At 34.3% G+C, this 27,309-nt stretch overlaps 6 protein-coding genes across 6 annotated transcripts; 4 read left to right on the top strand and 2 right to left on the bottom strand.

Moving 5' to 3' along the window:
• Positions 1–2,075: 2,075 nt before the first annotated feature.
• On the top strand, positions 2,076–3,259 carry LOC18027378. The gene has a single exon (XM_006411121.2). It carries the CDS (start codon positions 2,259–2,261, stop codon positions 2,973–2,975), a length of 717 nt encoding a protein of 238 aa, XP_006411184.1. The 5' UTR covers positions 2,076–2,258; the 3' UTR covers positions 2,976–3,259.
• Positions 3,260–3,996: 737 nt separating this feature from the next.
• On the bottom strand, positions 3,997–6,642 carry LOC18027377 (geranylgeranyl transferase type-1 subunit beta). Its single transcript, XM_006411120.2, has 11 exons — positions 6,285–6,642; positions 6,120–6,195; positions 5,956–6,014; positions 5,728–5,867; positions 5,481–5,536; positions 5,317–5,393; positions 5,170–5,215; positions 4,836–4,960; positions 4,659–4,726; positions 4,493–4,580; positions 3,997–4,271 (listed from the first exon to the last, which is right to left on the bottom strand). The coding sequence occupies exons 1-11, from the start codon at positions 6,573–6,575 to the stop codon at positions 4,122–4,124; spliced, it is 1,176 nt and encodes a 391-aa protein (XP_006411183.1). The 5' UTR covers positions 6,576–6,642; the 3' UTR covers positions 3,997–4,121.
• A 7,384-nt stretch (positions 6,643–14,026) lies between these two features.
• On the top strand, positions 14,027–15,304 carry LOC18027375 (CASP-like protein 4D1). The gene is made up of 3 exons (XM_006411118.2): positions 14,027–14,263; positions 14,455–14,581; positions 15,016–15,304. The coding sequence occupies exons 1-3, from the start codon at positions 14,085–14,087 to the stop codon at positions 15,244–15,246; spliced, it is 537 nt and encodes a 178-aa protein (XP_006411181.1). The 5' UTR covers positions 14,027–14,084; the 3' UTR covers positions 15,247–15,304.
• A 649-nt stretch (positions 15,305–15,953) lies between these two features.
• LOC18027374 (CASP-like protein 4D2) lies at positions 15,954–17,120 on the top strand. The gene is made up of 3 exons (XM_006411117.2): positions 15,954–16,224; positions 16,531–16,657; positions 16,817–17,120. The coding sequence occupies exons 1-3, from the start codon at positions 16,046–16,048 to the stop codon at positions 17,039–17,041; spliced, it is 531 nt and encodes a 176-aa protein (XP_006411180.1). The 5' UTR covers positions 15,954–16,045; the 3' UTR covers positions 17,042–17,120.
• Positions 17,121–20,696: 3,576 nt separating this feature from the next.
• LOC18027373 (WAT1-related protein At2g39510) lies at positions 20,697–22,715 on the top strand. Its single transcript, XM_006411116.2, has 7 exons — positions 20,697–20,924; positions 21,115–21,177; positions 21,263–21,379; positions 21,473–21,713; positions 21,816–21,977; positions 22,079–22,230; positions 22,315–22,715. Exons 1-7 carry the CDS (start codon positions 20,746–20,748, stop codon positions 22,514–22,516), a joined length of 1,116 nt encoding a protein of 371 aa, XP_006411179.1. The 5' UTR covers positions 20,697–20,745; the 3' UTR covers positions 22,517–22,715.
• A 1,880-nt stretch (positions 22,716–24,595) lies between these two features.
• LOC112081483 lies at positions 24,596–25,222 on the bottom strand. The gene is made up of 2 exons (XM_024148234.1): positions 25,081–25,222; positions 24,596–24,932 (listed from the first exon to the last, which is right to left on the bottom strand). The coding sequence occupies exons 1-2, from the start codon at positions 25,165–25,167 to the stop codon at positions 24,855–24,857; spliced, it is 165 nt and encodes a 54-aa protein (XP_024004002.1). The 5' UTR covers positions 25,168–25,222; the 3' UTR covers positions 24,596–24,854.
• Positions 25,223–27,309: the final 2,087 nt, after the last annotated feature.

Here is a 27,309-nt window from a genome sequence, read left to right as displayed (position 1 = left end):
TTGCTGAGTGGGGCCTACGTGTCTAGTCATACACACGTAAGAGGAAAAGAAAAAGCTGGGTTAGGCAATGAACACGTACCGTCTAATCTTTTTATGCAAGGAGGGTAATATCGGGATTTCAAGTTTGAACAAGCTGGTACTTGTTGTAAAAGGCGGTCCGCAGATCTTAAGGTAGATGGATAATTTAGATATTTTTATTCTTTGAGGGCTCTCGTTGATACAATAACAATAATATATCACGAAATTGTGTGATTCATACAGTAAGATGCTGATAACTATAGTTTTTTTTTTTAATTCATGAACTAGTGTTTTAGTTGAAATTGGGGGACTCTATATTTTATGGCGTGTGTAGGAGGAAATGCAAAAGTAATAGGCCGGCATATGAGATGCATGTGTTATTATGTAATTGGTTTTCATTGTTAATACGCGGGATATAGTCACGAAAATAAATGATTTATAACTGCAAAATAAAATGATGTTTTCGGAATAAAAATTGAGGAATAAATCCATTTTGTTCGAATGAAAACCATATTTTTATGAACAATTCATTTGGGATGGCGATGTTTTTTTGAAAATTTTTATATTTGTTTTTTCGTGGAAATTCACAGAATATAGGTTTGCCATTGGAGAACAACCAAATAACCAATACCAATATATATTTACGGGAAACGGAAGAATGTATATCTACAGAGCAAGCCGGCAGGTGTTTTTGACTTTTTAGGAGATTGCTCAGGACGGATCTTTAGCATCTTGTTTAAAACACTAATAACATGAGTTCATATGAGAGAGAGTTACTTCCACATCAAGGTACAAGGGTGAACAGCCATAATAGTATTGGAACGACAAGAAGTGTCTTCCCGGAAATTATATGACGCTCAAATCAGAACGAGACCACAAGATATTGGCCACATATGAAAAGATGAAAAGAGGATGATTATGAACTAATGAACCGGGTTTAAAAAGTAGTATTCGGTATGGGAAACGATTTCATAATCAGCCTAAGCTAAAAAATTGATTCATAATCAACCGGGCTAAGAAGTAGGAATGAAATGAAACTAATGAACACAGGTTCAGACCAAAAACTTTGTTACAATCCAATAGTCTTTTTTAAGTCCCAATCCACCAGCTTCTTTAGGAAACCAAAAACATGTGTTCATTCCGGATCTTGTTACACCAATTATAGAGCGTTGATAACCGATTCCAAATTTGGTTAACTTCTACTCATAATTAATATCCATTACATACTCAAAACATATCGAAATTCATATATATGAGACTACCCGGCAAAAGCTTGTAAAAATGTTGGATTGTCTATTCCTGCATGGAAAGAGGCAAATCCAAGTAAATAGAACACTTTTCGATGCATTAAGATGGGAAAAAGAACAGAGTCCAAGAATTTTAAGAAAATAAAAAGGGGTTTAAAGAAGTTCAAGTGGTATGGCGAAAAGAATTACATCTAAAAACGGGACATCAATATCAATGCTACGTAAATGTCTGATTGGTCGATGGAAGAGGCTGGATAATTGTCTATGCACATCACAAAATTTCATAATTGAAGCGGAATCACTGTCCACTGGCAATCCAATTTGGTTTTAGTGGACTCTGTGACTCTGATCTCAATCAGCCTGAAGAAGGGCAACTCTCACCTTTTGTTTTTGTGTGTGCAAAACAACTCTTACCTAACTTCACATCTTTGATCAAAACCATCCATAAATTTTATTTCCTTTATTGCTACTGGTGTTAGTCAGTTTCAAGTTCACATATAGAAGTGCTGCATATGCGTCACATGGGTTTAAGGCCTTTCAGTGCTATCCATATTTGAAGGTAAATGCAAGTTCTTGCTATTTTATAAGAGAGTAGTAAATTAAAGTTTACAAATTCGGGAATTTCTAAAAAAAGAAATGGTCAGCCGTGGCTTTCGTTAAGAGTAAACTTTCGTAATCATTTAGGCATTTTTATTAATTCATTAAATAAAATAAAAAAGAGGGGTGTTTCACTTTCACACTTTCGCTATATAACACCCATTTTTGGAATTTAGTTCATTTTCACCCTCTCCGCTTTTCTTTCATCCCCAATTTTATAAAATCTGGTTTATTCTCTGCTAAAACCCTTTGTTCTCAGAATCATAAAACAACCCTCAATATTGTAGTTTCCGATCCTTTTTGGACGATTTAGGGATTTCATTTGTGAAAAAGGCGCTCTCTTTATGTTGAATTAATGATGAACAAGAGACGTGAATCTTATCCGGAAGAAAAAAGATGAGATCTTTGAGCAGTGTGGGACTTGCTCTAAGCATAGTCTTTGGTTGTTTGCTGCTAGCTCTTCTCGCCGAGCTCTATTACTTGCTCTGGTGTAAGAAGAGGACGACAACGACGAGTCCTAATCTGCGGAATGACTATTCTACCCCTGCAACCAGAGAGCTTCTCTTCATCTTCTGTTGCAGCAACACAAACCCTTCTTCTTCTCCTTGCTCTTCTTTCTCAAACCCCAAACCCATTGAAACTCAACAGCAATGTCCTTGTCCTCATGATTTTGGGAATGTGGTGGGTCCAGGGCTCGTGCCGAGGTTTCTGTTCACAATCGTAGAGGAAACAGTGGAGGAAATGGAATCTGAAGGTGGACTTTCCACGAAAGGAAAGAGCTTGAATGATTTGTTTCTTAATATGGAAAGTGGTTCTACTCCTCCGTATCTTACTCCTCGTGCTTCTCCTTCGCTATTCACGCCTCCTTTCACTCCATTGCTAATGGAGTCTTGTAATGGCAGAAGAGAAGGGATCTCGAATTTCTCCGAGTCATCGACCGATGCTGAGTTTAACAGGTTAGTGAGATCATCGCCATTGTCATCACATTCACCATTGTCACCATCATCGTCTTCATCGCCATTGCCGAGATTCAAGTTCCTAAGAGACGCAGAGGAGAAGCTTTACAAGAGGAAAGTGATGGAGATTGCACAAGCTCAGGAACTCAAGGGCTAAATTGGTAAAAAAAACAGAGCTTTAAGAATCAGAGATTTTTGAAGGTGAAGTTTCATTGAGAATATGACAAGAAGGTGGTCCAAAAAACCGCTTAGTGCCAAATCTTGTGCAATAGAAATTAGCAAAATTTTGATTTTTGCTAATCTTTATTCTTCGAATTTTAATTGCCTTGTAAATCTAGTTTAGCGTTTCGTTTTGGCTGCAAAACGCTCCCCTAATCATCAACATATTTTTTGTCTGAATGAGTTTGGCTCGTCGTCGTCGGATTAAACGGTTGTAATTTTTCGGTGGAGAAAGAATTTGTGGATTAATCAAATCATGCTTTCAGTTTTAGCTAAAGAATAACGATGAGCATTGGATTCGTTCTTCTTTTGTTTTCTTTTTTTCTTCCTAATTGCCACACTCTTGTAGTTGACATTTAAAGATGCACGAACTAAGCATTCTACTCCCAAACCGACTTTCACATTTAAAAGGAATTAATTCTGAACTACTGTTAATATTTTATCCTGAATATAGAGTTATTAGAAAGTAAAACAAAACACGGGAAGAGAAAAAGTAAAGAATTAGTAGTATTTAATAGTTTTAAATTATTATTTTTTTAGATCATTCGCTTCGAAATGCTATAGTAAGAATATTTTTTTATGGCTTTAAACATGGACCGATAATTTGGAATAATACGATAAATGAATAGAGACAAGACTCATCAGAGACCAAGTGGGGAATCTCTTTCCTCCTCAGGATTTTGTCCTAATCTTTCAGCTTATTTGTCTGATTCTTTGTATCCAAGTGGCGTTAAGTCAACAATACAACTTACTCGTTAGCACGTGAAATTACAAAAATTACCTCTTCTAGTCACACAATTTGCGTTTATTTCTGCATTCCAATGATGAACATAGGAAATAAATCCAGTATTGTGTTTTTGTTGGTCTAAGAATACATCCATTTCATTCTTGGATTTTGGCAATATTATCTTCCCATTATCTTATTAAGAGCCAATAATCAATAAATGAATATTTCTATAAGAAACCAACAGCAAAAAATGACTTTTAGTGAACGAACTACAATATTATCTTCTTTGCAATGTTGAAATATATGTTACAATGGTTATAGAAGAATATGACTTTGAGGGCAATCTAAAAATAAACATCAGATTCCCGAGGCTTCAAGAAGTGGTAACCCTAACTCAGGGCACAGAGGACTCAAGCCCGGTTCCTCCAAGAGGCTAAAAGCCGTATAACCATAGTATGAATGATACAGATCCGGTAAAGCTCCAGGAAATTTACTGAACCCACCATACTGGACACAAAAATGCATGAGCAACAACATTAATCACATTCTTGAACCGAAGAAGTAAAACATGAATCAAGAACACTGTAACAAATTCTCTTAACAGCTCATACAACCATTATTGACTCTATAGGCTGCAACTAGAATTCTACAGTAGCTAAACTAACTATAAGCCTAGTTCGCACCCTTCAAATCTAAAAAGTGACGATGAGACATTGAAGGAGAGGTACCTTGGACTGACATGTCAGTAAAAATTGGCGCAGAGCAATTTTGTCGATGAATGCATCTGCTCCCAAGAGTTTGAGGACAGCTCCAATCCTAAACACATGTGCAAGGCCCATATCAGCAGATGAGAATAAACAGAGCCCGAGACAGCAAAAAGATGAGGGCACTTACCAGAATGCATAGCATGTGTCGCTCCGCTTGTTAGTCCTACCTTGAAACCCACCATCACTGGCTTGTCTCTAGAGCCGAGGAAAGAAAAACCATCAGATCACTCAGGAGCATTATTAAACTATAAGGGTAATATTATCAGGTAAGTTCAACAGGCAAACAAATTTAATGAAATAATACCTGTAGGCACCAGTCGAGGAGCAAAGAAGAGTCTATTACTGAACTGCCTGAATCATTTGACAACAGATCGTCTCCAATGAATCCCATCAATCGAAGGGATGCAATAGCACAGTAAGTAGCACCACCTGCATAACTAAGTTTCAGAACGTAGGTAAGCATCATAAAACGAGTAGCACATTAAACGAAAAAGCTTAATTATCTGTAGCCTCCTTATTGACTAATTCAGTAACAATTTCTAGCCAGCTCACAATAAATATGTGCTACTTACTTGGACTACACAGTGCACACGGACATAATCAAGTTGAAGGTTATAGAAGAATTGTTTTCAACTCACCATGAGATTCAGAACCAGGGATCAACCCAAAGCCACCATCATATGACTGCACAAAGAATGTTAGACAAGAATGTCTTTTTAACAAAAAAGGAAAAAACTTTGAAGGAAGTAAAATGACAAATAGCAACAGCCAGAACAGAAACAAACCTGACAGTTTAATATGTAGTTCTTAGCCATCTCCGTGTCCATTCCACTCCAGTTACCCAGCATGTCAGAAATTGCAGCTGATCCACAAACACAAACCTAGGTTAAGACTCTATTAAAAGTATGAAGACATGGTCTGTAAATCCTGTTTGGCAGCTAGTCCTTACCAGCACAATATACAAATCGAAGATCCGTCTCGCCTCCAGTATGGATAGGCATAAAGCTGTAGCAAAACGAACAAAGTAATCGTTATATGTCAGACATAGCAGACTTGTAGCACCATGCAATTCAAAACCGTGCAAACAAGATTTCCCGGAGTTGGTAAGATGCAAGTAAGGAAAGTTTGACATCCCAAAAAGACTTTAAAACTAACCAAAAGAACTACAAATGCATTAAGCTCCAAACAACTAATACCTTCCATCATCTTGTTGAAGGTTTTTCATGGACAACAATAGTGATTCGGAGTCAATGGTCGAGAGATCATAACCAATGACTTTTAGAATGGCCAATGCACAGTAAGTGCTTGCCAGGTGACTGTTGTTGTGAGTTAAATCCTGTGCAAATACTAAACGTAAAGCCCACACACATGCAAAAAACAAAGATCTATTTGAAGTAAATCCTGTAAAATAGAAAGCATATTACCCCATTCTCATCTACGGGAAACTGAGAACTCCTTGAACCAAAGAATCCGTAGAATTCTCCTGCAGCAGAAAAAGAACATCTCATAACTCAGAAATACGTTCTCACTGGTTGATTAAGATTATGCTAAAACCATTCTAGATATGTCATAAATTCGAGAAAGATACCTTTTTTAAGTGAAACTCTGTTACTAGGCAAGGCCTGGAAGGACAAAACCCAATTCGCAACGAGATCTTTGTCAACCTTCACCAACGAAATCAATAGGTTAAAATCAGAAATCGCAGATGAAAGTTACACAATTTAACGACTGATCATTAGAGAGAGAGACGAACACGGTGTCTTGCGCCAATAAAATGGAGGCCTGAGATAATGAAGTGAGCGAGTGTTAGGCGATTGATCTCCTGCGATTGGTAATGGTACGGAAGCAACTCGTACATCATCTCCAAGTACAGCAAGTGCCGATCTTTCTCGAAATTCGCCGACAACGGCGGTCGCGGAGATGATTGCGCCGTCACCTCCGGCGAAGTATCCTCTTCTTCGTCATCATCGTAGTCGTCGTCGTCTTCCTCCTCCTTAGATCGCTCCAAGTCGATTGCTCCTCCGTACACGGCGGTGTCTGACATCGCTTCTCCCTCTGTATGTGAGATCGGTCAACGAATCTCGAAACTCACTTGACTTACCTTTGCTTTTCCGAAGAGGAAAGTGACGTTTTGGATCTGTGGTTTCTGAAAGTAAAAAACAACACTGTGTGTCATTGAGGAAACGCAGAACGGCGCGCATTTTCTGAGTTGTCCATAGCACATAGAAATTTCGTTGAACAATAACAAGGAAAAAATTTCTATGTGCTATACATGTAATATTGAAGGCAATCAAATAAGATATGAAAAACGTGAGAGTTTTTTTTTTCTTTTTTTGAATTGAATGTTAAATTATAATGAAATAAAACTATTTTACATCAAATGCTTCAGGTTTTGAGAAACTAAATTTAAAAGCTTCCTATAACGTGTTCTTGAGCCAAACCAATACATAAGTTCCTTCTCATAGAGGGTCTTTGAGCGGCGTCTTTTTACTCTCCCTTTTTCTCTAGAGTTCTCTTCTCCAGCAATATCCTTCCCTCTCCGGGTGACTTGTTTTTTCCCGGAGAAGGCCCCATCTTTTCTTGTTTTTCTATTTTTCTTTTCTGGTTTGTGCTTCAGCGGCGGTTTTGTGCTCTCCTCTCCCAAGTTGGTGGCGGATCTGTGTTTTCTGAGAGATGCAGCGATAGCTCTGCTGTGGGTCGGCGGCGGTGGTGCCTGTACAGATCCCAGATCTGATGAGGACAAAATCGGGTGATGCTTTCTCAGGCTCTGCTCCATCCTCTCTCGGCTTTGCTCTCCTTCTGGTCTTTTCAGGGTGTTCCCGGCAGCTCTCTTTGGCTGTTGTAGCAGGAGGCTGCGTTTGATGCGGCGGATAGTGTTTCAAAGCTTTAATCTCCGAGATCTCACTAGTAAGACTATCTGTTTGGAGGACGCAGATGGGTTCGTGAAAGGAGTTCTCCGGAGGCGGCTGTCTTTTGGCGATGAAGCTTCCTCGACATCTGCTTCTGGCGGTGTTTGGTGTTGCTTCCGAGCGGTTCTTATTCATATTCTAAGTGTCTGCTCTTCTCTCCTGCTTTCTTTGCAAGGTTGGTGGCTCTCTCTAGATTCCAGTTTCAGGTCTTTCCGGTAACTCGTTTCTCGACGGCGGATGTGGCGGTGGCTTCTGCAGCGCCGTTTTTTTTGCTTAGGATTTCGATGTCTCTGGTTTAGTCCGGTTTATAGCTTCTTGGTTTAGTTGTTGTACTTAACCGGGCCCGTTGGGCTTTTATAATCTTTTTTAATTTTAATTCAAGAAAGTCCTTTAACAAAAAAAAAATAAGTTCCTTCTCATAGCTTTTGTCTCCTTGGATAGAGTAAAGTTGGTTTCGTATAATATTTTTTCAAAAGAATTGAATGTCAAATTATATTCAAACAAAAAAGAAACTATTTTATATCAAATGCTTCAGTTTTTTTAGAAACAAATTCAAAAGCTTTCTAAGTTGTTCTTGAGCCAAACCAATACATAAGATCTTCCTCAAATTCATATAATTTGTCTTCTCGGATAGAATTCCAGTCCAACGAGTAGCTGTTATTCATGATATCCCACTTACGTAATCGTTCATTTGGCTTATGAATTATGATAGTTTGATAGTTCCCACTTACGTAATCGTTCATTTTAACTGGTGTACGAGACATTGTGTCCAAAGGTCTCAGGTTCGAATCTAGCTCGGGAATAAATATATATTCTATTAAAACAGAAGCACATTTAGTGCTTGCATCCAAACACTCCCAAAGTTTTTTTTATAATATTTTATATTATTTTTATATTTAATTTTCGAAAATTCGTTATTAATTTAGATATTTTTAGATTTCCTAAAATCTAGGTCATCTTTAATTCAAATTTCAAATTTTTAGAAATTTAATTAAATTTAGTTACAAAAATTTTCATTCAATTTAATTTAAATTCAAAAAATCAAAAAAATTATAATTAAATTTTATTACAAAAATTTAGATAATAATTTTAATACTATAGAATTTCTTAAATACAGGAAAGATTTAATTTAAAATTTAAAATTTAAATAATATTTTTATAAAAATGCATAGTTAATAAATATTTTATCGTATTTTATCATAAACAATCAGTCTAAAATATCATATATTTGAAATTAATAAATATTTATATTATAAAATAATATGATCGAGCTGATTAGAGTTATATATATATATATATATAATTTGATACAATTAAACTAACAGGTAAGCCCGTTTATATATATATATACACATTTTTTTAATAGCACAAATAGTAAATAAATATCTTATTATATTTTTCATAATCAATTGATCCAAATATTCCATATTAGTAAATATTTATAGGGTTATACAATTATAATTATAGTTTTATACGAGTTAGTTTGTCAAAACATGTAAGATATTAAAAATGATTTAAGACAACTAAACGGATGAATTAGCAAATTCATAGATATAAAGATTGTTTACATGTAAATTTAAATTCACATAATAACAAAGTTTATAATTAACATTAGATCAATGTATACTTAATTAAAGTATACTCTTATTCTACTAATATACAAATTTTACTGTTTAAAATTAAAATATGATAACAATTTTTTGATTTAACAAAATAAATAACAAAAACAAATTATATCTAAACAAAAAAAATAAATGCAACTTATATTAGAAATAAAAAATAAAACATTCCTGTGCGGACACACAGGTTTAAAATCTAGTACAATTTGAAATAGTAAGGTTCCCTTCCCAAAAGAGGGAAAACGGCTAATTAGTACATGAACTGCAAGTTCTGGTACCGTTTAGTTCCCGAGAAATTTTGGTGTGCGAAATAATACTTCAACTCGTACATATTGGCAAATCGGTACCTGCACTCGCCTTTTTTGGCCGATCAGTACTTTGACCTTGTTTCCGTTAATCAACCCCGTCTATTTTTAAACGGGACGTGTCGAGTGCCACTGTGGCATCCACGTCACTATACCGTTTGGGCAAATGACAAAACATCGTCGTGTAGGAATTATCGAGAATTAAAAAAATTATAAGGTAAAACGACGTCGTTTAATGATTAGGAGAACAAAAAAAAAAAACAAGACGCCGTCGTTTTATGATTTGAAGAACAAAAAAAATAAACAAGACGCTGTCGTTTTCTTTGAAAACAGATAATCGGGATAGTCTTCTTCTTCATCGAGGGAAAACCTGAAATTGGGGATTAGGGTTTCACTTTCAATTCTGCAAGAAGCATTGGCCAAAATAGAAGCTGTGTAAAAATCAAAACAGAATTCGAAGTTGAGTGCTTAGGGGGAGCCCAAATTTCGTAAAAAATGAGGTAAATCAAGAGAATTAAGATTTCGATTTTACTTGTTTAGTGTTTATTGCTTTTGATTTCTTTATTAGTTTTCATTTGTTTAATGCTGAGCAATATTAAAATCGTGGTGAAGGCATTACTTTATTTCTTTTTTTTTTCAGGGGTGCTAGTGATTGTATGTTTAACATATATCATGGGGGAAAATTTGAGAAGTTAGAAGATGGGACAGTCTATTACGATGGTGGTTCTATGCAAGAGGTTATAACACCGCCTGAGACAGTTTTTCAAAACCTACCTATAAGTCTGTATCAGCGAAGAATGTGGTATAAATTGCCATTTGAAGAGTTGAGTGATCTAAAGATTTTGTGTGAAGGAATTGAGAATTTTCAAAAGATGTGTGCTGCGGCTAAGTGGACCAACGCTGTTGAGCTATATATGGAAAGTGATGAGGACACTGCAGAGAATGGCGATGGAAGACATGAAGAAAGAGATGAGGAAAGAGATTATGAAAGAGATGAGGAAAGAGATTATGAAAGAGATAATGAAAGAGATGATGAAAGAGATGATGAAAGAGATGATGAAAGAGATGATGAAAGAGATGATGAAAGAGACGATGAAAGAGATGGAGAAAGAGATGGTTCCCGAGATAGAGATGCAGAACAAAGACATGAGGAAGATCGTGTGGAAGCTGTGTTATTCACATTTGTGGATGAAGAGGAGAATGATGAATTTGGGAAACAAACTCCTCCAATGTCAGACAACGAAGAAGCAGATAACAGAAGACACTGTTATGAGAATTGGATAAGAAGAAGTGGAGAGTTGAAGATAAGTCAGGTGTTTGAAAGTGTGAAAGAGTTCCGAGAAGCAGTTTTGGAGTACGCATTGAAATGTGGTTGGAATATCAAGTATACGAAGTCAGCAGCGAAAAAGGCAGAGGCTAAATGTGGCATAGATAAATGTTCTTGGAGAATCTACTGCTCCTACGAAGAAGGAGTTTCTGGTTATATGGTTAAGACATTTCAAGAGTTGCATACCTGTTACATAGACCAGCGGTGTAAGATACTCACTGAGAGTGTGATTTGCGACATGTTTATCAATGAGCTGAGAGAAGATCCTACCTTGAAGCCGATGGTGATGCAAGAAAGGATACATGGCCGATACAATGTGGCTCCTTCACATGACCAATGTCGAAAAGCAAAAAAAAGAGCATTGACATTGATTGATGAAGAGTATGACGAACAATTCCGCAGGATAAAAGACTACAGGGATCAAATTCTAGAGTAAGCATTTGTTTCTGTAAGTAATGTAGACTACTATTTTAAATAAGTACTAAGAGCTAAATTCTGTTATTTTGATAATTCAGGACAAATAAGGACTCAACAGTGGAGGTCCGGACAGTGATTGGAGACAATGGGAAAGAAATATTTGATAGTTTCTACATGTGTTTTTCTGGTCTTCGAGATACATGGAAGAAGCATTGTCGACCAATATTTGGAATTGATGGTTGTTTTTTGAAGTCTCACACCAAAGGTCAGCTCCTTTCAAGAAAGAGGATTTGATTTCGGATTGGTATTTAACTACCAAGTGGCAGGATCAATACACTTATTCAATCGAGCCTGTCAATGGGATGAAGTTCTGGAAAGACAGTGGTGAACCAACAATTGAAGCACCTCCAAGAGAGATTACTAAGGGTAGGAAAAGAAAACCTGCAAAGAGGCTGAAATCAATTACCGAGTCTCCAACAAAAGGTAAAAAGGTATCAAACCATGGCCGCACAATCCATTGTTACCGTTGCAGCATGCCAGGACATAACTCAAGCAAATGCCCAAATGCGGGAGTCCCTTTCAAGCCGAGGAAGCCAAAGAAGTCCAAGAAAAGTGCGACATCAAACCCTGAGGTTATGACACTCGATAGTGGAGAAGGTCCATCTCAAACTCAACCTTCTCAAGTCTTGGATGATTGATCAGGTATTCTTCTTTTTTGAGTAATCTTTGTGATGACGTTAGATGAGCAAAAATTTGGATGAGTTTGAACCATTATTTTGCTATTTTTTGCAGGTAGAACTTGAATCAAGAGTAAAGGAGAATACTTTTTTGGTGTTTAGTCTCCTTGTAGTAGTTATTTGCTTTGATGTTTTGCTGTAAAACCATGACTATTTGGTGTTTTGATGTTTTGGTGTTTTTGTTGTTTTGGTTTAAAACCATGACTTTAGTCGAATTGTAGTTATTTTGGTTTGAATGTTCCAGCTGTGTTAAACTTTGGATGATCATTTTAAATTTGTCAGTCTTAATTCTGCAATTCAAAATATTTTAGAATCCAACTCAATCTTACAATATCCAACATTAATAGAAGTTTTAATCCAACAAATTACAACAAAACATCAAGATTTCTAGAATTAACTAAGCCCTAAAAAAAAGTAACCACCGATCACAACAGCTCCACACACAATCATAGTATTTATAAACCATAGCTCAGTTTTCATTGCTTCGACCTCTTTCTCATACGCACGAGCTATGGTCTTCATGGTTTTCATTTCTTTGTCAAAGCAATTGACCCTTGCTTCACAAGATCTTGTTTTGACTTCTAACTTCTGCATCATATCTTTCACCTGAAAGATTTCTTCTACCATAGCCTCATCTGTCCATTTGAACAAATGATAATTGTCCTTGCACCAGATAAAACGACATCATGAATTCATGCTCAAAAATGAAAGTTTTTCTTTACTCCTCATTCAAATAACGCTAATAAGAATGATAATCTGTGAACTGAATTTACCTTCTGCGACCGTTTTGGACAACAATAGAAAAGTCTTCCGGGATTTTTAGGTGTTCCTGAAGTTCTTATCACAGAAACTTCTCCACACCTACAAGTAATGGGCATACCTGTAAGTCCTTTGGGAACACCACAAGACATACCAACACTAAACCCTGCAGATTTGTAATACAAATTCAAATTTCTAATATGAACATGAAGAACTACATAAACAAGAGGAAATCAGAGGAAATCGCTATCCGAAGAATACAAGCGTGTATTGACAACTCCCAACTTACCTGAAATTCGTGAGGAATTGTTTGAATTCGATGATGTAGCCATTCCTTACTGATTTGTTCGACCACCGAAACCCTAGCTGTTGTTGTTTTGTTTTTCCCCAATTTCAGGTCGAGCCTCAGAGGAAGAAGAAGACTACGCTTTGTTTTGGTGATCTATTATAAAACGACGGCGTCTTGTTTTTTTTTTTTTTTTTTTGTTCTCCTAATCATTAAACGACGTCGTTTTACCTTATAATTTTTTAATTCTCGATAATTCCTACACGACGACGTTTTGTCATTTGCCCAAACGGTATAGTGACGTGGATGCCACAGTGGCACTCGACACATCCCGTTTAAAAATAGACGGGGTTGATTAACGGAAACAAGGTCAAAGTACTGATCGGCCAAAAAAGACGAGTGCAGGTACCGATTTGCCAATATGTACGAGTTGAAGTATTATTTCGCACACCAAATTTTCTCGGGTACTAAACGGTACCAGAACTTGTTCAGGTACTAATTAGCCGTTTTGTCCAGTATTTTTTTTTCATTCGACAAAAAATGACAGCGCCTCTTTAAGCAATTATGCGGAAGAAACTACGGCTCTGAACGCGGTTACGCATGTGGCCACGATTCTTCGGAGTTGACTCAATCCCTTTCAGTCTTCGTTGACTATATCAAATTACTCGAAAAATATACTCCAAATTTGTTATAATGAAGTGCTTTTTTTCAATCGTAACTTGGACGCAATTTTTCCAGTGGACTTCATTCAAATTACTGGAAAAAAAATTCTAATAATTTGTTTTTTGAATAGAAATTTGCACCTAATAATTGATAGCCGACTATAATTCCAGTATTATTGAATTAGATGGAAACACCCCTTTGAATTTTCGCCGATAAGTGTCCAAGTCAAACTTGTACTAGGAATCTATTGGTCTAGTAGATTGATATGCATACAAACTTATTACGGCGCAAAAATTACACTAATCGTAGGCTGGTGATCTTTTTTTTTTGGGTTCTATTCCATGATTATACCATTTCAATAATACATCACGACTTATATTAACATTGACCTAACCAAAAATCAACTCTTCTCGTGTCAACGTATAATTTTGGCTATAAATTAATCTAGCATGCATTGCATATGTCTCACCATTATATATCTTCATCTTACTCTGTAAAGTAAAACCCATTTTAGTTAACGGGATTATTTCTATGGCGCCACCACCTCCATCACCACCGTCCATTCTATTGAGGACGGTCCAGCTCCTCTTGAGGGTTTTGACGGCGGCTTTCCTCGTCATTACGGTGGTCCTCGTCAGCACCAACAGCGTCACTCTCGAAATTCGAGGAACGTCTATAAAAATGCATTTTCAAGATGTTTATGCTTATAGGTAAATAATGAACTTGATGTGCTTCTTTATTTTTGTTCTCTGTGATACGGAGTCCGTTTTGGTCTTGTTACAGTTTTCCTTTTTCTTAAACCAGAAAGACTTGTGGAAACAAATTTCTATCCAATTTAAGAAATGTTTCTTTTCATTTCTCTTACAATTTCTATTCATATCTTGATTCATCATTTATGAAGGTATATGCTTTCGGCTGCCGTCATTGGACTACTTTACGCCGTTGTACAACTGTTCTTGACGATATCCCAATTCGCCACAGGAATTAAACATCCTCTTAATTATCCGTTCGATTTTTACGGTGATAAGGTATTTAATTTATAATATTTGAGTGAATATTATCTCTAAATATATCGCGTGAAAGAAGAGTCATAAAAGGAAATTTTAGTAATTATGAAACAATCATATCTCCCTAACTCATATGTTAAGTGACTATGTAGTATTACATATAATCAATTATGTTTTTTAAATTATATAGTTAACTATTCAAAATTAATTTAGTATGACGATTAAAATTAATTTATATTTTTTCATAAAACATAATATTTAATAAAATATTTTACTTATTATATTTACAATTATTTTACAAACAATATAAAAAGAAGAAATAATTCATAAGCATTTTTTTATCAAGATCTCAACTTAGTCCCATAGTATATCTATGTTGTATACGCAATGAGGAGACATACACATACTGATTTGAATCAGAAAATCTTGTTAATGATTGTTAATTTTTTGGACAGATAATATCATATTTACTTGCAACGGGTTCGGCTGCTGGATTTGGAGTGAGCAAAGATTTGAAAGACACATTCTTAGCATTAATAGCATTTGATTCGACAGATCCGGTGGATAAGTTCTTCAGTAAAGGATATGCATCAGCAAGTCTTCTTCTCTTTGCTTTCGTCTCTCTTGCCGTTTTATCAGTGTTCTCATCACATGCTCTTTCCAAACGACCAATTCAAGCCTCATAAACATGGCTCATATCATTTTAAATACTTGATTCAGTCTACTACATGTCTCTTCTACCAACCGTAAAGTTTAATAAGATTATACGCTTTTGAAGATTCTTTGGTCACCTATAGCTCTCAATGCTATGTTTTGTATTACTACTTCTATAAAACAATATTTGGCGGGTTATTTAGTTATTGTATTAATATGAAATCCCAACCTCCACTCCTATATTATATTGATAATCTTCATAAAGAAAGCTCAAAATTCGTATTTTAAAACTTAGATAAATTATTAATTATAATCTGGACAGATGATCTCATATTTAGTTGCGATTCTTGTTGATAAAATTGGAGGCACTAAAGAGTAAAGCTTGAAAAGATGCATTTTTAGGATCAATGGTATCATTCAACATAGTATACATTAGACACCATTTATACATAAATATTTTGTTTTTTCACACAAAATGGTCATTTAGTTGTCTATATAATAACCAGACGATTGAAGTTTGAGATATAAACAAATTCAAGAAAAATATAGTTATGACATCCATTTGGTAAGCTAGACGTGGTGATCGAGTTTCAGCACGACTTTAATATACTACAATATGATTTATATATTCGTAATTTTTTTGTTTGACATTAACAACTAAATGGTCTTATCCCATCGAGCAAAAGTCAACTTCTATCTCTCTAGTCAGTTATAAGAAAAAAAAATGATATTTGTATTCAAACATGTCAGGCTTTTATCTTCCTCTTACTCTTTGATTACCAGTTTATAAGATGTATCATTAAATGTCCTTAATAGCTACTTATTATTCACATGGCACCACCATCTCCGTCACCACCACCGATTTCTTTCAGAGTAGTAGTCCTTTTTCTTAGGGTTTTAACTGCGGTGTTCCTCCTTATAACGGTCATCATTCTCAGCACCAACAGCATCACCATTCAATCTCAAGGAAATTCATTGAAATTTCATTTCAAAGATGTTTATGCCTATAGGTAAAACCCAACGAACCTTTTGACTTCTCTTTTCCTCCTTCTTCTGTATAATTATATTCGAGTTGGTTAGTTTGGTTAAAGAAGTTAAAAATATGTCATAAGTACAACAAAAAAAAAAGGAAAAAGAAACATGTCATGAGCCGAATAAATCTGGTGTAAGCTTTGTTTGCGCCGATTGATACGTCAGAAATCAAGTCACCAGGCGTCTTGAAAATTTGTAACTCTTTTTCATAAATTTTTCTCTTAGACTATAGGAAGTTTATTAAACCGAAGTTTCTTAACTCTTTATTGTTTTTGTTTTTGAAGATACATGTTTTCAGCGGCCATCATCGGACTAGTTTACGCCGTCATACAACTATTCTTCACAATCTCCGAACTCGCCACCAGAATAAAAAATCCGTTTAATTATCAACTCGACTTTTACGGTGACAAGGTATATAATTTTCTTCTAACCAATTTCAACATAAGTAAGTAAGAAAAAACAAATGAATGTAGTATAATTTTATTTGTATTGGACTTATCAACTCTATTAACAAACAAAGCTTGACTGAAAAATTGTTTGCTAATTAATGGAAAATTTTGATTTGGACAGATAATGTCATATCTAGTGGCAACTGGTTCAGCGGCTGGATTTGGAGTGAGCAAAGATTTGAAAGATGCAATTATAGCATTGGTGGCATTAGATTCGACTAATCCTGTGGATAAGTTCTTCAGCAGAGGATACGCATCAGCAAGTATGCTTCTCTTTGCTTTCTTCTGCCTCGCCGTTTTATCCGTGTTTTCATCCCACGCCATTGCCAAACACCAAGTTAGTTAAGTCATTTTAAAAATTCAACGTATACTCCTTTCCAATGTGATTTGTTCATATAGCCTTATCGCAATGTTATGAGCTAATGCAATTCCAATTTGAGATTGTATTTGGTATGAAAGCTCAAGTGTTGCTTTGATATAATGTAGTTCAAGAGAAGATATGGATTGATTTGTTTAAAAATACAGGATTCAATGCCAACAAATTATCGGATTGAATGACAGCTCGAACGAATAAAAATAATTAAAACTAACTTGAACCGGATATATAAGTTTTGGCTCATAACCTCTTGATTATATAAGAAAATGATTCTTATTATAATTCGAAAATTTTTATCCACATAACCCAATATGAATCTTTAGTTTTTTTTTTTATCAAAATCTATTGAATTTTAGTTACTAAAATTTGTTGTTGCAGAGCATGGGCCTCAATAATAGTTATATGAAGGGATTATGAAGTATGAACTGTGAAATTTGAAACTGAAGTTATACAAAAATGGTTATAGAAATAATGTCCTTAGCGTTCCATTGCTCTGTTATATCACGGACGTCCAAATGTTTCGACACCTGATAAGATGCCAAGATCACAAGGCCCAAATGGAAAAAAATAAATAAAACGACGTCTGAAAAGTTGTTCTTATGTAACTCGCGGGAAACACCTAGCTGTTATGTAATTGACCACATCCAAAAACTTGAAACAGATCGGAAAAGTCATCAAATCGAACAGGATATTACCAAAAAAAAAATGTTAAAAGTCAAGTGGAGCAAAGAGTGATATATTAATGGTAAAGCCTAAACCACGAAACCAACCCCGAAGAGCACACCAACACATACCTGAGATTTGACTTGGCACTATCTTATCTAATCTACCTTTTCTTTTTATATTGTATCACGCCTTTTTATTTTTCACTCTCTATGCTAAACTCTTTCTCAGAAAATGTAAGTCATACTTTCCTTTTGCTTCTTTGGTTTCATTGCCTCAAATGCTGTTAATTTAAGAAAATATGATCAAGATGGTATTCTTATGATTAGTTGTCACATTAGAAAAATTAGTTAATTTTTGCACAGGTGGTGCCGTGGTGGTAATGGCATGATGAATAAATTTTAGGCCGCACTATACCACTTGTTATGGCGGATATTCTTATATTTAAAACATTATTATTCTTCATACATTTTCTGAACTTTTTCTCATTTTAAACATGATTTAGAGTTGCATAATCTTAACTAAAAGTTTACAAACGGAAACTAACTGTGTGCTTGGATATAAAATTATTATAAATTACTTCCAGTTGCTGACGTGGATCCAATTAAGTGTTGTTGGAGAAATCTTAATCTAGCGGTTGAGTATCGGAGTCAGAGAGAGCTCTTTTTTTTGTTTTTGGTGTGCAACTGGATGTTACTAGGAATACAAGTATACAACTACAGTAGAGACTAGAGAGGCGTTTCCGTGTTACAAAGATAAAATGAATTTTAAGGGGAAACAAATATTAGGGAAGCATCGGTTTTCAAAAAATATGAGAATTTTCTTGTTCTTATTGAGTTAGTTTTTTAGGTAAGGAACTAAGGATTCTGAAATTTTAGACTACTAATTTTACTATTTTAATACATTTATAGTGACCAACCTTAATCTTAATCTAGTGGAATGACTCAAACCCTAGTTCCTTAATTTTATGTTGAAAACGTCAAACCGATAAGCAATAGATCTATCATAATTTTTTTCTCTCAGTTTTTAGATATCTTTATAAGTTATCGAATATTTTTTTGGAAAGTTGGATTTTACTAATTTGGCTGATAAATCTGAGATCTTTTCATTGGATATATATATATATATATATATATATTGAATAACAATCGTAAAGAACAAAATAAAATAAAATAGAATATGATGATATTTGTTATGAATCATCTATCAAATCAATTGTGATGCATCGACTACTTCAAAAATTCAGTTAAGCTAATTGGATGTCAACTCAGCTTGCCAAATTGGTGTATGGTGGGAGAGAGCAAAATAATCACTCCATCTTCTTCCATTTTTGTGTGTATGTTCACTGATACATATCTTCATGAAAAAAGGTTCATGATATGTATACACGATTTGACAAAAAAAAGAGAGTTATGTATACGCATGATTCAGCACAATTTAATGTTTTATAACTTGTACGTAAAGTACTGGCACACATAAAATTTCACTAACCATCATGAGTAACATGACAAATCTTATATACTGAAGTCTGAACAGATTAAAATGCAACAACAAAACGAGTGAAATTATTAAATATCTGAGTACGTTAAGAAAAAAAAAATTACACTGAAGATGGGAATATATATCGTCAGGGACGCTTCGCCACAGAATATGCATACGATATACAAATTAGGCTGTCGGGAATTAAACCCCTGGGTTTCGTCAGATATATGTATATATTCCCTTTTTATTTTTATTTTTGACCAAAATATATTCCCTTATTTTTTTAAAAAAAACTATTACCATTATTGTTCTATGTAGAGAGATATAGGTTCCAGGTGGAGAGAATCATAAAGTGCCAGAAATCCTCAACCACGACGTTGGCCAAAAGTTATTTTGTTTTCTTTTTTCCACATATGATCTGATTCGGATGCATTATGCGGTTTTCCATTTATTTAATGTGTTATGTCATATGTGGACAGTGGACATATATTCACGTATACTAATTGTTTTTCCAGCTTGATTGAAGTTATATTTAATTCGGTGGGTTCAATTATTCGTTATATCTCTCTTTTTTTGTTAAGAATAATTCGTTATATTTCTTCTTATCTTATTTCATAAAACTACGAAGACAAATCGGCATCCACTTGTGTTCCTGAGTTCCTCAACTGAATCTCGTAATCCCCATATGTTGGCTAAATATCATGCTCATTTGCTACCTTTTTTTACCGACTTCTTATATCTTTTTTTGGCATTTTTATCATTTCTTTTGGTAGGAATCAAAAATTTTTTTGGTTCATAACAATTATTGCAACTAGCTAATACAGTGACCAATAATTTATTCAGTAATTTTATTTATAGTTGTTCTACCAAAATCAATTTATCTATATGTAAGATAACTGAAAAGATAAAATACCTAAATTTATACGAAAATATCAAATTATATTTTGATAAATAAAAACATGACATGCGAATTTGGGATATTAGAGCATGTCGATAAATTGACATTTATTTATATTATGCCTTCTTCGTCTTCCACCTAAGCTGCGCAGGAAAAGCAATCGGATAACGATTAACCATGCTCATATTTTTGTAGGAAAAAAATATGTGAAGTCTATGGGATCTCCAGTGGTATTTAAAACGGTAGAACCCTTGGTTAAAAGAACCAAACCGGAAATAATTAATTAACAATTGTAGTTGATGTTACCATCATAATCACGACTATCAGTTACTTATGTATTTAATGTAAGCGCCTATATATTATGAACAAGGGATAATAACAATAGCATGTTATATTATTCTACATAGCAAGAATGGCATATATTCTCTCACTATCATACTTGCATTACTTAGTGGAATCCCTAGAATTCCTCCGAACAGAAAAGTAATATTTTAATTTCTAAATTCTCATGAAAAAAAAAAACGCTCCTATATAACCAACCCAATCCCTTCCCACATTTCTCCATCAGCTATTTCTTACATCATATTTGCTCTTTCTCACTTTATAACCAAATTTAATACTTAGAAATAATATGGCTTTAAAAACATGGAAGCCATTCCTAACTGTTGTATCTCTACAATTTGGATACGCTGGACTGTCGATCATCGCGAAATTCGCTCTGGACCGAGGCATGAGCCCTCATGTTCTAGCTGCATATCGCCATATCGTCGCTACAATACTCATGGCTCCATTTGCTTTTATCTTGGATAGGTATCGTATTTTCACTTGACGTATGTTCTTAAAATTTGGGTTATGGTCATGCATGCCTGTATGCTTTCACGTATTGTATACCTAAATGTAAGTACGTACTTGCATCATGATGTCTACGTACGTATTCTTTAGATAGAAATTAATTAGATTTCTGAACAGTTTACTTTAATTTTATTTTTTGAATGAGCAGGAAAGTGCGGCCAAAAATGACTCTGCCCATCTTCTTTAAGATATTAGTGCTTGGATTATTGGAGTAAGATTAATTTTACTACTTTTTATATATTTATTTCTAATGTTTTGAGTACGAATTTTAATCAACTTGTTTTATACATGTTTAGGCCAACACTGGATCAGAACTTATACTACACTGGTATGAAGTACACTTCAGCAACTTTCACAGCTGCAATGACCAATGTTCTTCCTGCCTTTGCCTTTCTTATGGCATGGATCTTCAGGTATTAAACACTTAGTTTAGTTTTGTTCAATGTGGTTGATAATTTTTTTTTTTTTTGGGGTCTAAATTAATAATCATTATATTCGATGTGTAGACTTGAGAAGGTTAACATCCGGAAAATACACAGCCAAGCCAAGATTATAGGGACAATTGTGACAGTTGGTGGAGCAATGCTTATGACTGTTGTGAAAGGACCCTTAATTCCTTTGCCTTGGACTAATCCTAACGAAAATCATCAAGACTCATCCAATCCCGGGGTCAAACCAGATCTTACAAAAGGCGCACTTCTCATAGCTACCGGTTGCATCTGCTGGGCCGCTTTTGTCAATCTCCAAGTAACTTCAAATTAAGACCAATATTTACATATTATTCAATATATTATAGGCGGTTAATTAATATTGTACTAATTAAACAAATTCAAATGACTCGTTATGCAGGCGATCACGCTTAAGTCCTACCCGGTAGAGCTATCATTGACAGCTTACATATGCTTAATGGGGTCTATTGAAAGCACCATCGTGGCACTTTTCATCGAAAGGGGAAATCCTGCTGCTTGGGCAATCCAACTAGATTCAAAATTATTAGCAGCTATTTATGGTGTAAGCTTAACTATACTAATATATAATTAGGGCTTGATTCCGGTCATGTACGTACAAAATCAAATTGGATGATTTTAATTAATTAATGTGATTTGATGCAGGGGGTGATATGCTCGGGGATTGGTTATTACGTTCAAGGAGTAATAATGAAAACTCGAGGACCAGTGTTTGTGACTGCCTTCAATCCATTGAGCATGGTCATTGTTGCGATCTTGGGTTCTATAATTCTTTCTGAAGTCATGTACCTTGGGAGGTACGTAAACTTTTTGAAGCTCTTGAAAATGGTTAATGAATTTTCTAAAGTTTCATTAATCAAGTATCTACGTAATGTTTGTAGGATTCTTGGAGCAATTGTGATAGTTATTGGACTCTATTCGGTTTTGTGGGGAAAAAGCAAAGACGAACCATCAAATTCGTTTGACTTGGACAAGGAACTTCCACTTAGTAATCCACAAATTTTGACATTCTCGTCGAAAGCAAACGTAGAAATGGGCACAAAGGATGCAAGTGTTGTGATCTCGAGGCCTAACACCAATTAGTCTAGAATAAACAAAGCACTAATTAACGGCGATTATAAAATATAATAAAAGAAACCAATGAGTCCGATTTCCAAATATTGGATCGGTACTGATTGGTAAAGTCAAGAGTGATGTTGTTTTTGTAATGCTAATTTTGGCTTTGTTAAATTTTGTATCTGGCTATGATATGTAAAATGTTTTGCACTACTAAAAGTACCTATTACGAATAATTAATATCTAGTGCTTAATTTTGAGTTCTTGATTTATAACATATCTTCAATATCCTGTGGGTTTCCTACGTATAATTCCAACTGCTGGCCAAGAAATCTGCAACAAATACACTTATGTAATATAAACAATTACTTTATGTTTCTTTCATTGCATACGTAATCTGCAAAAAAAGTTATTGAAAATTAATTAAATAATGCTTTAGAGCACGAGCTTGATGTAATGCGCTAGTTGGTAACGGAGCATAATGGATCAAACTATTTTTTAATTTTTTTTTATGTTGTTGAATTCGGGATGTGTTTTAGAGATTCTGTATGTTTGCGCGGTTTCTGATCGCCACATAAGAAAAGCATCTACGTGAAAAAAAAAAAAAAAAAAAAAGCATCTACGTGGGAGATAGTTTTGTACTTGATGTGACAGCATTTGTACTTTTGTTACAGAAAGGCTTCATGCTGAAGAGCATTCAGTGTATGGTGCTGTTTTGTTCGAATATTCTAAGTTAGTCATTTCAAGATCCTTTTACCATCCTACTTGACATTGGTAAAGTAAAGAGGAAATAAAATTCTTGAGAGAACAATAGAAAAATTTGTTAAATAAAATTAAAGGAAAATGGATACAGAACGTAAAAGAAATTATAAGGGTTTGAATGACTGCGAATAAAAAAAAAACCCATCCATAAAATGGTCTGTTGTTATTCTTCTGTCCGCTACACCTACAACCATTCAAAACCAAAGAAAGATGATATTATATAGAAGAATTCTGATTTAGCGTTTGATTGGTTATGTTTATGGCGTATTTTTACATAATGTCTCCATAATTCTAAAAAAAAAAATTGAAAAAGAGGAGCTAAGATATGAGAGATGGAAAAAAAAGGATATGAAAGTACAAAAAGGAAAAAGGCTGTGAGTTTTGGTCAGCTTACTAATTTTTGTTTTTTTGAGATATAATCGCATTTTCTTTTTAGAATTTAAAATTAATTATTTTTTATGTGTCTATATATATTGTATATAAAATCAAAATAATAAGTATATATGAAAACAATGAGATAAAATATCACAATTACGCTTTGGTACCGTTTGCAGATAATATATGCTTTTTTTGTCGTGCATATCATATATGCATAACAATCTTATTTCGAATAATTTGCATATACTTGACAAAGAAAAGTAAAAGAACAACTTGCATGCATCTGCTGACGTTTTGTTCATCCATAGAGAATGAACTTGGAGGACTTGCGTGAAGTTCATATTTAAAAACTTTTGGTCTATAAAGATATTATTTTTTCTTAATGGTGTCAAGTTTGAAAAATCTAGAAGCACAATGTAAATGAAGATTCGAATATATACAAAGCCTAAAATGGTTTAAAATAAAATGTACGAGCAGACAAGAACCCATATGAAATATCTTAAGCTTTTTTATAACTAAAATTTTTATTTTTGTATCGTTTTTAGTATAAGGAGTTATGATGAAAGTGTACGTACACAAAACTATAAGTCTATAAAATATCTTGACCAATGGCAGACTTTTTTTAGCCTTTTGATGTGTTGTTGTTTTAGACTTTAGAATAAGATTAGTTTTTTTTTGTCAACGTTCTAGAACTGGATGTTGAGGCGATGTCTAATGAAACGAAACCGGTCTTGTGTATTGTGGAACACAAACAATCAGCTTTTGAGTACTTCGGTCTTTGAAGTAGTTCTTTGCTCACGGTTTTAACGCCACCAAGAAGACAACGCTTCAAAACCTTCAAAATTGACTACATTAAAGCAAAATTCCAAAGGAAATATCCAAAGATCTGAATCCAAAATCCAAGATCCATGATCCTCTCATATTCTAAGCAAGAATAGGCCTATATCTTATCTCACTCTCAGTTACTAACATAAAAAAGCTCTCTTTATTAAGTTCTTGAAACTAGACTTGTACACATATTACAGAGACTAATTGCAATATGAAGATGGCAACTTCTTCTAGCAAACAACTCCAGAAATTTTGAGGAATTTGCCAAATTAGCCAGAGAAAAGAGCATGATTTTTGTGTTTGTAAAGATGAAATTTCATACAAATCGAATCATCCTCAGGCTCACAAAACAGCTACATTTCAGAGACCAAGAAATCCTCCAGCTAATATGACTGAATCACTTCTTGTCGTCTTCATCGATTGTTCCGAATTTCTGCTTGAAAGACTCTTGCTTCTGCAGCCACATCATGTGGCCCTGAGACAATTTCCATACAGAAATACGTTCGAAATCAAGATTTGAGCTAACAAAACTCGATGTAAGAATCAAACGATATAACAAATTCCTACAAAACAAAATGTGTGGTCTTATTAGAAACTGTAAAAATCTGTGGGAATCAATTCACCTGGAGACCAGCAGCCCAGGCGATGAGAAAGGAAGCGACCCAGAATCTCTTGTCCTTGACGATCGTCTTCGCATCGAAGCTCGCCATTAAACCCTTTCGTTAAGCATCGAATCGGCTTTGAGATTTTTATTTTAAGTGGATGCATCAAAACTGGGTCGGTAGGCGTCACAATTACTACAACGGCCCAAGCCCAATACTCTTTGAATAATGAAAAAGCTAAGGGGGAATTTTTTTTTTTTTTTTACTGCTTTATTGATTATTTTATAGAATAATTGAAAAAAAAAATTGAAATTGATTTAATATATGTGAGACAATCATATCTATGGTTAATTAACTGAGCAACTAAGCAAAGAGGTTTTTTTTTTTCTAAAATAAGTGTGTTGTTGATGAAAAAAAATCGTAATTTTATGTGCCATACTTCAAAAGTTTTAAGTCGTTTTGAGTGTTACAAGTAAACTAATGTCTGAGTCTATGAACATCTTCCGTCTCCATCAAAGATCAGGAAGAAGAATGCATCTTTTGGTACTGTGATTCAAGCTTCAATGCTCAAATCTTCGATTCCAACTTAATCATAATGTTGTCTCTCAACTCATTTATTTTTATGCTAAAAAAATATGTGTTCTATGGTTTTACTTTACAATGATATTTTAGGAACATATGCGTTTATATACACAAGATAAAATTAAAAAAAAAAACACTTGTCCACAGATAATTTTTTACTTGCTTGTGACCTTATAAAAATAATTACATAGAGTATACTCAATCCAAGCGATTAGTCGTTTGTTCCGTTAATATGACTTATAGTTTCCATTTCAGCCAGATTGAGTTCAAAACCATTGATAGGTCTTGCATTTTTTGCATATTCATCGTGGAAATAGATGAACGTCCTCCCAAGCACCAAAACATCAATACATGTATTGTAGAGCCTATCATGTGATTACATTAAGAACAAGAATAATTCATTTGTTAACTAGAAGCTAGAGTAGCCAACTCATGAAGTTATCCTTCAAACCTTTACATATAGTTAGTTCATTTGATTGCTTATCCTATTGATTGCTTGAATTACGATTGCATAATTGCTTTCTTTTCATAAAACTTGTTTAATCTAGTTATTTATTTGGTTTTACTATGGATTGATAGCCCACAAACAATCCATTTTATCACTTCAACTTAATTCATAATCTCATAACTAAATCAAACTAGTCATATTACATACATAATAAATGTGCATTAATAGGTCAATAAATTGATAGCTCAGTTAGAGAAAATTGAGAAGGAGACACTTGGATGCGTTCTCAGACCTCGTCACAGTGAGAGTCATGGTCAGAGTGGGGATACTTTTATACTGCTGTTTATGTGAAATCAGATCCATTGGTGAGTTTGTTCTATTCTCATGTTTTAACTCTGGTTTACGAGATTTTTTGTTCTATACCTATTTCCTAACTCTGATTTATTGTTTTTCTTATATCGCATTTTGTGAAAATGTAAGATGACAACGAAAATCTCATAATTATAGATCATGAAAATTATGTCAAACCTAAAGATATATTAACAAGTACTTTGGGGCTGATCTAAATGTAAATAGCAGACAACGCAGAAGCAGGGTAGTGAGGGATGTAGGCGAAGTGTGGTTTAACTACATGCCTGCTGTAGTGAACCATCATCAGCTCCTCCGATTAGGGTGAAGGATGATTTAAATACGTAATAATTATCTAGTTTTAAAATTATTCAATTAAATTCACTAAATTAAAACATGAGTAGATGCATTGTGACTTTGTGACTTACTAAATAAGTGTCTTTTACAACGAAACTGCTTTTTCTCAAATAACATTTTAATTGTATTAAAAAAAGAAAGAGACATTAATAGAAAAAGGTTGTAATACTAGTATTATAGAAATAGAAAGAAGTTTAGTAAATCATATAATCTTAAAATATATTTTTGTGTACATTCATTTGAGTAGATGTTATGGGAGTATGAGATGTCTTCATTAAATCAAATTTTAAAACAGAGGATATAGTTCGTGTTATGATTAAAGTATTTATCATGTATACATATCACACTCTATCAAAATATATTAAATTTGTTGAATGGAGTTTACCATAGTATTTGATCAATATGTAATACGTCTCTTGAAGCGGAATTGCATGGACTGGATCTCACGATGGAGTAATCAATCAGCGGATCTCTTGGAAGGAAACAGTTTCAAATTCTCAATTTGTATCTGTAGG

The sequence above is a fragment of the Eutrema salsugineum genome, unplaced genomic scaffold (assembly GCF_000478725.1).
Source record: "Eutrema salsugineum unplaced genomic scaffold, Eutsalg1_0 scaffold_10, whole genome shotgun sequence".
NCBI classification, from domain to species: Eukaryota; Viridiplantae; Streptophyta; class Magnoliopsida; order Brassicales; family Brassicaceae; genus Eutrema; species Eutrema salsugineum.
Note: the sequence above shows the minus strand (reverse complement) of the source record. Positions and strands in the feature narration are given on the sequence as shown.